The following is a 10,755-nucleotide window of genomic DNA, read 5'->3' on the forward strand; positions in this document are numbered from 1 at the left end:
TTTGACGTCATGCCATCTGAAAATCGAACGATTTTTTTTTCTGGTGATTATTAAACTCTGTACTTTGTAGAAACACTAAAAAATTGTTGATCTATTGCAGCCAAATTCAAACGAGAAGTCGGCGAGAGCTGTTCTGTCACAGATTTTAAGGAATCCTGAGTGATGATGCTCTGGAATAGTTTCATAGCATTTGAAAAGCTCAGAATTCGCTCACCATGATTTTTAATCTTGCAGAACACACACTTTATGGTTGATTCTTTCTGCAAACTTTCGAAATAATATAAATAAACTTTCAGATTAGAGATTAGCTATAAGAAACGTGGAAGAATTCAATGACGTAAGAACTTTTTTCTGTGAGTGATTTGGTTCACGTGGAAATGAGGGAATAGAAGGTTCTGATACAGGCGTTGCTAGTTCTGCCAAGTCCAGCGTTTTCTGACAGCGGACTCATATTAGCACGGTACGCTTCTTACAACCGCGCTCTACCGAAACCGAAAGAAAATTTTTTTGCGAAATTGAGAGACTTAGAGAAAAGAGTCATTTCTTCAAGGGCATTTCGGGCGCAGTTGTATGAACTATGCCGAGCTTTCTCGTGAAATCTCTTGAAAACTTTTGTTTGTAACCAAAAAATGTCTGTACAGTAAGCCATGGGATAGGAGGTGATTCTGATTTTGCTGATCTCTTATTTGGAATTTTTAAATTTCGGCAGTGAAATTCTCGATATGAAATTCTCAGAAATCGAAAAAGTTCATTTAATGAAAATTGGCTGAAAACAAGACAAAAAGGGAATTCATCAAAAATCAGTGACAATCCTCCGCTGATGTTGCATTGGTGGAACGATTCGTGACGGCGGAGCACATCCATTTTGAGAGAATTTTCGAGAATCCTGAAACCAAACATTTTTGAAAATTGAACTGCCTCATATAAAAAAAACCTCAAAATTATGCTGCATTCTTACTGCTGGCTGTGGCGGTTGTGAGTTTTTCCGTGCCTCTGATGCACTACTCATACGTGGAATTTTAGAAGATGACTGATGGGCTGGAAGTGGTGGAGGATGAGAGAATGAGGAAGATCCAGATACAACAGGACGTGGAATATATGAAGATGTGGATGGTGACGTGGATTCAACTCCTCCTCCGATCGTTCCAACTGTTATTTTTGTGACGTGAGACGGAGATGAAGAAGTGGAAGAAGATGGGATTGATGTGTCACCGATAAATGGATTATTGTTGTTATTTAATGGTTTTTTGAGATTTGGAGATGAAGGAACTGGGAGGTTTGAAATAGGTGGAAGTGGTGGAAGTGGATCTGATTGAGCATGTGCTCGCTGCTGTTCGTTCACTCGTTGTTGTTCCAGAATCTGAAATATACAATTGGATTGGCTTTTGATAACTTGAATTATAAGTTGAGAATTTTAAATATCCAAAGAGGGGAAACTATCTGTAGGTTTGTCTAGAAAACGTATATTGAACTTCTGATACCGCAAAACCTGAAATAGAGAAAAAAATTTGGAGCATCCCATCTCGGCTGTTTTAGAGATATAAACATTATCTCAACTGAAGAAATATTCAATGACTATTAAGCTATATTTTATCAGTTAGCAGTTTTTCGGCATTTCCTTTGGGAACCAAGATACACAGCTGCAAACAGGAACCGCTAGGTGGGCCTCTATTAAAGATTTTACGACCTACTAAACCCAGTTTTATGTTAATTTTTTGGTAAAAAAGTTCGAAAATTACTGCAAATTTGTTTTGGATTTTCAGTTTAAGTAAATTTTATTATGGCAGCTGTTTTGTTTTTATTCTTTTTTCCCTGACTAAAATCCTACTTTCCGACTAAAAAATTGCTCACCTGCTGCCTGATTTCAGCCCTCTTAGCATCTCTCAACTGTGCATTTGTCACATGACTCTGCCTTGGTCCATATCTTTGAGAAGGTCTTCTTTCAAACGAGCATGATTGTCTTCTTGATAATCTTGCTCCTTCTTTATGAATTGTTTCATATTCTGTTCTTCCTCTATATTTAAATGTACTTCCCAATCGGAAGAACTGCATTTTACGATTCGGTTGGACTGGACGAGATTTCAAACGGAAAAATGCGTGTTGCTCGATTGCACATTTCCAGAAATGTTTTGCTGCTTTTTCAGACGTCAAATGGAATACAAATGTGTGAAGTTGGATTTGTCCGTTGTTCTGGAACTGGGATAATTATTGGATGGGGTTTTTTCAAAAATAAATAATTTGAAGTAGATTTTCATTTTTAACTGAGAGAAGTTTAACGTGGTTGAGTTTGCACACTTGGGGATCGGATACCGTAACCCAGCTCAATGAATAATCCTGAAGGATTAATTATTCTATGTTCAATCATCCATTTTCCAGTATTTTAATTAGAAAACTTACTGATTGATCAGCATCTTCTTCCACAACAAGTGTAATTTTCTTATTTTTGAAATCCAATTTTTGTAATTTTTCCCATAAAAATAATCCAATTTTCTGTGGTCCATCAAACACGAGCATTCCTTGTGGAGTCAATCCTAATCGATATGTATTCCCATCTTTTCCCTCAACTATATGCATATCGACACCGTACATTTCAATCCATCGTGCTTTGTTTAAATAGTTCAACTCCGCTTGTGCAGGAGTTTGGCCTCTGAAAATTAGGATCTTGATGAACATTTAAAGAAGAAGAAGATACTTACCGACACGCCTTGTATTTATCCAATATCTCAATTTCCATTTTTTCATCTTGCTCCGGATGAAATCGGAATTCTGAGATGAAGAGAGCTGTGTGAACTTCTGGATTGTAGTCGCCTAGTTCTGCTGAAAACGAAAAGTTTCGTTAGAATGATCAGAGTTTTTAAAGCTGAAACTAACATCACAGGAATATTAAAAAATTAAAAAACCTTACATTGTAATGCAAACGCCGCCAATTCAATTCCCAATGGGTGCGGGCATTGAAGACGTCCAGAAGCAATATCATGTTTTATTTGAAGGAAGAATTGATATCTGAAAACTACCGTAACCTTAAACTGAATTGTGTCTCCAAAGCTTACCTTGTCAACTCTTCTTTCAGATTACTTGACGGTTCAGAAGTGAAGAATTTCACTCGGAATCTGAGGGTGAATGGAGGTCCGATTGCCACTTGTTTTGCTACTTTTTTGCATGGATCTAGCCAATGTTGGACATTGAATTGATCTGTGTATTGAAGTCCAAAATAATCTCTTTCTTCGAGATCAAGAGAGTAGAATACTTCTTCGTAAAGCTCACTTCCGATTGCATTTCTCTGAAATTTGGATATCTTTACTATTAACAAACACCAGATTCTGTATGTTTGTCCGTATGTCGCCGATCCTACCGCCCTTCCTACTGAACCGATTTTCTTCAAATTTAGACCAAAAGATCAGAAATTTTCTCTTAATGATGCCCGTCTTTTTCTTTTTTCAAAATTCTCAAAATGACGCCTTCTGAGCCAAAAACAGTGATAAAGCATAGGGGAATGAAAAACGGAAAAAGTGGCGTGAAACTGTCGGCCTAAGTGTCGTCATTTCTTTCCTTTCTTCGGCTTGCATTTTCAGTGGCCGCATGGCACAGGTAGACCGCTAAGTCCCAAAAACGGACGACCGACGGCTGAGCGGCCGCATACGTGCGAGTGGCGAACCAACGGCGGCTAAACAACCGCAAACGGGCCAACGACGGTCCGTTACCGGCCCGCCAAATCACTGTTAAAAACCAGTCAAAAAATGGATTTTTGAAATACTGCTTCAAAATCATTGTTATGTCATTTAGAGTCAGTAGAAGTTGTTTGAAGCTATCATTTTCTTGTTTTTGACATTTTATGAAGCAAACGGACGAACAAAGGGCTAATGGCGGCCGAAAAACGGACTAATGGCGGCCGAAAAACGGACTAATAGCGACTTATTGGCGTTTCAAAGTATTCAAACAGGCTGAGAAAGTATTTGGTGTAGAAAAATACTGAAATCTATACAAAAGTAGTTTTAGTATTCCAGTGACTATATAAAAGTCTTTATGCTTGATTTTTGAAAGTAAGTGAAGTCATGTAAAGAAATAATGTTGCTAGTGGTACAACTAACAGCTATAGAGCGAGAGGAATGTCTATACTTGGTTTACAGACCTTGTACAACATTCAGCTTTTCATATTCAAGAATCTGTTAACTCACAAAACCGAGCCAGAAGGATACATTAGTGTATCTTCTATTCACAATCTCACAAGTATAACTGTAGATTCGCTATCTGATCACTTCCTACTTTTGTTCAGACAGTTTTGATTTTTTTTTCAATAACTTGTTTCAGAAGTTATCAGGCTTCATCATTTTATGTGTTTTTCTCAAAAAACTATCATTTTTCACTGAAATTTCCGAGTATTCGCATTTTTCTAGTCGACTCGTTGAAGCTGAAGCTTGCAACGACACTCCGAAATTACGGCAGCGCGCCCTGTTTGTCGTAAATCGACACTGAATTTTTTCCGCGTCAATATTTTATTTCGTTCATTTTCCTTCAATTTTTATGGTATTTCTTCCGTTTTTCTTACATTCTTTTCAGTAAAACAGGTTTATTTATCTGTCAAAAACGTTTTCACTCGTTATTTATTATTAATTTCGACGAAATTGTCTATTTTCAGACTAATCGAGAATGTCGTCGTTGGCGCGGCTCTACTTGACACCAAAAACGAAGAATTTCAAAGGATATGTAAGGTTTGTATCAGAAAATTGCTAACCTAAGTGTAAAATATTAATATATTTTCAGCGAATGTCAAGGGACGCCAGAAAATTGTGTCCAAATCGACCAGCAAAAGAACTTGTTAGTGAGGAATCGATAAGGGGAAGAAGCCTTCAGTGGAAATTGGGCTTAGTGGAAAACCAAAAGTAAGATATTCATGCTTTTTTTTTGAGTTCTGCGAACTAAAGTGTTTTTTTCAGAGGTCTCAAGGAATCGAACGGATACAACAGTAGGATATCAACTGTGACCACTTCTGGCTGTCGGACGTCCACCAGAACAAAGTGAGAAATGCCGAGAATCAAAAAAAAAACTTTTCGAATGATAGGTAAGTTGCCTAATAACTATGAATTGTATTGTAACTTATTCTCTTTCAGATTGGTTTGATTCGACTACAAGCGAATTCATCTCAACGAAGATTGGACATCAAGAGAAGCCACGAGAGGAAAAAGTGAAGAAAGTCATTCTCGACTCGCCTGCTTGATGCGGAAAATCGACGAACAACAAGCCAAAAGGCGAATATTTAAATGTATTATTCACCCAGTTATGATGTTTATTTTTTAAATTTTTTATAAGTGTCAACTTTTTTTGTTATTTATTTTATTTTATAATAAATGAGTATTTATAATAACGAGTACTGTTCGCAAAAAACCATTTTGAATAAGCTTAATGGGGAGCGGGAAGGGACCAGATTGGTTTGAAAACGGATGAAAAACGGTCCGTCAGCGGCTCAAAAAGCGAGAAAACGGGCCGTCTACGGATGTTCTACGGACCGTTGACGGCCCGTCGGCCAGCCACAGAATGTTCGCCGGTGAACCGGCGCTGGTCCGTTTTTGGGACTTTGCGGTCTACCTGTGGGTTCGGGTTAACGTGTTGCCGCGTCCGATCTGGCAAGTTAAGCGTCGTTGACTACAGTTAGTTTTAAGTTCGATCCCGGGTGACGAGAAAAGTGTTTTGATTTTTTGTTGATAGGTTCGGAAAAATAGAAGTTTGCGAACATGTTGTCTGTTGCCAAAATACGGGACGACGAGACACTATTGTTGTTATCATTGGATTCAGAAAATTAGAAGATTCAGACAGTGTCGTTTGTTTCCAGATTGATAGACATCACAAAATGATAGGGCAGTTTTCTGAACACAGATAAAGGGAGATGGACCCACTAAAAATATTATTACCCATTTTTTCAAATGCTAATAGCCATTTGGGTTAGGATTTCTCTTCTTCTTCTTACCACTGTTTTAGCTCCTCCTATTTTTTACGTGTAGAATATAGGGACCAGCGAAAGTTGCATGAAGTCCAGACATGGTTCCACGTAAAACCCCTTCTTCGAACCGCATATAACTATCATTTTCCTTTTCCCGTTATGGCGTTACTCTCTCCAACTACTACTGTTCCCGCTGATAATTCACTCGATGATTATGGTGCAGATTCTCCTGTTCCAGGTGATACCACCTCTATCTCGGAAGCTGTTCTACTGCTTTGAGATCCTCCGATTAACAGGTAGAATGTTCTAAGGCTGATTGTTACAGAAAAAGAGGTAGATGAAGATGTGGTCATCTCTCAATATCGAATGGTAGCGTGGAGCTCGGAGTGACCAACACCAAACGGGTCGGAATCAGAAGTGAAAACGAGTCTAAAATGACCATACTTGCAACGGGCCGGGCCGGCCGGTACGAGAATTTCCACGGCCGGGCCCGGCCCGAGGCTCGGCCCATCCCGAAGGCCCGGCTGAAAAATTTGAACTGAAGTTTTGAACGAAATTTTGAATTTTTTCCCAAAAATGTCGAATTTTTGACTATACTTCAGAATTCAATCAAAAGATAGTTATGCATCAAAAAATTGAAATTTTTAATGTAATATTTCAAAAAAATTCAAAAAATTTGGTAAAAAATAGGTACCTTTTTTTGAAGCCGTAAATTTGCAAGTATGAAAATGACCAAACAAGCTCTCGACCGGCTTCAGTGACTTCCCGGGCAGAAACGTTCCCTTCGCCATTCCCGTCGTTTTTTTTTCAAGATTCTCAAAGTGACGTCTTCGGGGGCAGAAACACTGATAAAGCATAAGGGAATAGGGGAATCGACAGCGAAAAAAGAAAGAGAGACGGTCGACAAAGTGGTGAATCGAGTGGTGAATCACTGGCGGCTGAACGATCGCCAACGGGCCAACGACGGTCTGTTACCGGCCAGCCAAAACAGTCAGAAAAACCACGAGAAAATGGATTTCCGAAATCCGCCTTCAAAATCATTCGAAAGTCGACACGCCAGTGAGCTCTTCTTGGAGTAGCTGCTACTGATGCATAACCAGATCCTCATTACATCAGAAGGATTGATAAAGTTTGTTCACTTAACGAGACACTATATTTCAAAGCTTTGTTCGACTTTCAAATGATGAAGATGGGTGCGTTCAGGAATCCTTTCTGGCAAGTTAGGCAACATTGACTGTAGTTAGTTGGTTAGAACCCATGTGGGGACGTGAAAGATCTTTTCTTCGCAACAGATTTCAAAAAAATAGAGGATTGAGGAATCGAAATCGTATCAGAAGAGCAGAGATTTTACAACTATGCTTTACCAGAACGGACTGCTTACAGCTAACAAAGACTACCTACAAGTTTAAAAAAAATACGATGCAGAAGTTGGAGAGAATTCTGAAACCTCTATAGTCTCAACCGTCTGGAAAGCGCCGCAGGCGCTGTAACACCGAGAAGGGTGGTGTAGAAAAGGAGGTTTAGTCGCCGTTAGGCGACGTGAACCGACTGGTTTCTAGTAATCGGAGATGGCTGATGAAAGCATGATTATGGATGATCTTCTATCTCAATTATACTTTTATGGGCCTATTCACAAGGTAGCAAAAAAAGCAAAAAAACTATTTTTTGCTTTTTTTTCTACCTTGTGAATAGATCGAGAATAGGTCCATTATGTGAATGCTCTATGTTATCTTTTTCAGGAAATTTCTATGTAAACTCTGAGAAAGAACTATTAATGTGGTTTCAAATGTAACTTTGAACATCTTCTAAACGATCACGAAGTCACCTTTCCAGCTGTATAAATTCCATCAAAAAATGTAATTTTATGTGTAAACCACTCTCTTATAAGAATTGAGAGATGTTTTTTCTACGGGTGTCTAATAAGTACGCAATTACTAGGGTCAGACAGCTGTCAGGTTCTCAATTGCCCTTTTGGGGAATTAATATAATCTAATAAGACCTCAATAGAGCTAGAGTGTCATGCTGTTCTTTTTTCTTATTAATAAAACTTATTGATTCAACAATTCATTTTTAGAATGCTATCACAAGACGCTTGAACTAGACATGACTTCGAAATTTCCAAGTTCATATGACTCACCGGAACAACAATATTTAAATGAGCTCCATCCAGAAGAAGTACTTTACACTGTACGAATTTCTTCGTGTCAAAACTTGCATCCTGTGTCTGACTCTTCTGTTGTGGTTGTCGATTCCTCGAGAATCTGGCAGAAAGACTACGCAACATCCAGGACATCTGAAAAGAAGACAGTCCAATAAAGATCAGAATCCTGTAGAATAATTTCAGAATCCTACCAAATCATGAGTTCAGAAGAATACAGTATATTTGATTCGATCGATGAGTTTTATGGCGAGCCGGCTGGTTGCCCGGTACCTGCACCTCTCAGATGTCTGCGTCTTATATGCGAAGCCTCTACTATTCCTACTATTTCTCTTTTCTCTCTATTGCCCGGTTACGGTTTCGAAAGAGATGAAGAGCAAACGTAAATAAAAAGGAGGGAGGAAATAGAGAGAGAGAGAGAGACGAAGAGAGGAGATGCGTATATTAACTTGAGGTTTGATCGATGTTTGTATGTGTTCTTAACTAGAATAAAACTGCCACGTGTAACCGAATAAAATGGACTCAGAAGGTTCTCAAAAAAGAAGAAACATGTGTGAGTGAGTTGATAAAAGAACGGAACATCTGTTGCACATCAGAAAGAGTTCAGTCGGAACGAATAGATGCCAGATGCTCAGCAGTTGACCACAAGAGAAAAGAGCACACCGACTCGTTTGTTTGGGAACATTTGAGAAGAAGAAGATGCATATAGGTAAACGAGGCGAAAGGGAAAGAAAAATAGAAAATGACGCATTGCAGAAATAGACAAAAAACTGTGTTTTGGGTAGGTAGGAGGACTTGAACTTTTGGTTATTTGTTGAAATGGACTTATAGTTTTTGAAGCCAGTAAACAAGATACCGTAAATACTGTATTATAACGGCACCTGTAATAGAACGGCACCTGTATTATAACGGCACCCCATCTCTACTCAGAATCCCTTAAAATGTTTATCAGGCGATTTTTTCTCGGTTCTGATTAGGAGCAACGTGTTTGGTCACTTCTAGATCAGCAAATAGAAAGTCCAAAAAAGTTTTTTTGTTCAATTTTAATGAGTTTCTGAAACCACAAAATTTCTCTCGGAGGCAGTTGAAAAATATAACGGCATGCCGTTATAATACAGTATTTACGGTAATTAGTGCTCAAAATAGAGCAAAAAGGTAGGGACATGGAAAACATTTTCATTTTTCCAGTATCTGTAAAAAACTTCAAAAATATATAGGCGAATTTAACGCAGGCATACAAATCGCGAGAACCTTGAAAAGAAAGCCTTCGTAAAACACTTTCTCGGTATTATTAGTTATTTTAATTTTAGGGGAATTTTTTCGAAACTTTTAGGGAGAAAAAGTTTTGTGCTCCATTAGACTGTGACTCCGTCAGGGAGGGCTGAAGTCATATTTTTCTTTCAGATTATGATACTTCAGAAAATTCTGAGCAACTTTCATCATTGGAGCATATGCTAAAAATCGCTCTAAACGCTCTAAATTCCCGTTTTCCGGCTCAAAAGGAGCCTTCGTGGAAGAGTTTTGCCACGCGAACTTTTCCATCGTATAGTCCTCTCGGACAAAATTATTTCTCAATTCCTCGTTTTCTCGATTTTTTCAACAAAATTTCGTGTTTTTTTCTTCTTTTTACGATATAAACTGTAAAGACTTCTGAGAAAGCACTTGCATATAACAATAACAAAATGGCAGAGCTCTGAGTACATTGCCATCCAAATCTTATTTCAAAAGAAGAGAATAGTGCACTTTTTTCTATTTCAGAAAACTGAACAGCATGTTTTACAGTATACCATGGATGCAAATGTTCACAAGCACATTATACTGGAATTCACTGGATTTCAATACTCTCATTATTTTTCTCCACTTCCTCAGTAAATTTTCAAACTTTGCTGCAACCCAATGACGTAAACCAATTTTCCAGAAGACGACACACTTTTTTCTGTGTCCATAATTAAAAATTGTGCAAAAGACAAGACACAAAATGAGAGTTTATAGGATACTTTTTCTTACTATTTCTTCAATTTGGCAAAACTTACATCTTTAGTCTCTCCAGAATTCTGAATACTTTCTTCTTCGTCGCTGTTCATTTTGGACTAGATGAAAACGGAAAAGTGAATGGAGCCAATGAGTTTGGACACAATGGGAATGGAGAGAGTACTGATAGTCTATCAGCTGCTGCTGCCTTCACTTCAATTTCAGTCCTCCTCTCTCGACTTCTTATCAATGTTTCTCTCTCTTTCTCTTGTCTCGTTCCTCTACTTTTTCTTCTTATTTTCAGAGTTCAGATGCTATTTTACGACGTGTTTTGTGTATTTGTATACGTTGCCTTTTTCATGTTTAACACATAGAAAGTGTCCCTCCAAAAGCATTGAAAACGAGAGAAGAGAGAACAGTCGAATGTAGAAAAGAGAGAAGAAACGACTGGTGATAAGATGATAAGCGAGAGGTGATATAATCGCCAATGATGACTGATGACTTTAGATGGAAAAATGAAGAGAAAAAGAAGAAGAAGAGAGAGGAAGGAATGATAGGTTTGGAGGTCAGAAAATATTAAATGTTTGTGTTGGATAGTTTCCAGTTGAAATTAGAAAAAAGTTTCGAACTGGAATTCGAGAAAAGAGGCACGGATTACGGTGGGTTAATCGAATATCCGGTAGCCATTAAC

At 38.2% G+C, this 10,755-nt stretch overlaps 1 protein-coding gene across 1 annotated transcript; it reads right to left on the reverse strand.

The window, feature by feature from the left end:
* Nucleotides 1-793: 793 nt before the first annotated feature.
* GCK72_010677 (uncharacterized protein) lies at nucleotides 794-10,177 on the reverse strand (the record flags this gene model as incomplete). The annotated part of the gene is made up of 9 exons (XM_053727988.1): nucleotides 794-886; nucleotides 935-1,360; nucleotides 1,852-2,190; nucleotides 2,398-2,647; nucleotides 2,697-2,817; nucleotides 2,906-3,003; nucleotides 3,051-3,280; nucleotides 8,073-8,228; nucleotides 10,127-10,177. 9 exons carry the CDS (start codon nucleotides 10,175-10,177, stop codon nucleotides 794-796), a joined length of 1,764 nt encoding a protein of 587 aa, XP_053587565.1.
* Between the last annotated feature and the right edge of the window lie 578 nt (nucleotides 10,178-10,755).

Source organism: Caenorhabditis remanei, chromosome III, assembly GCF_010183535.1.
Source record: "Caenorhabditis remanei strain PX506 chromosome III, whole genome shotgun sequence".
NCBI lineage: Eukaryota > Metazoa > Nematoda > Chromadorea > Rhabditida > Rhabditidae > Caenorhabditis > Caenorhabditis remanei.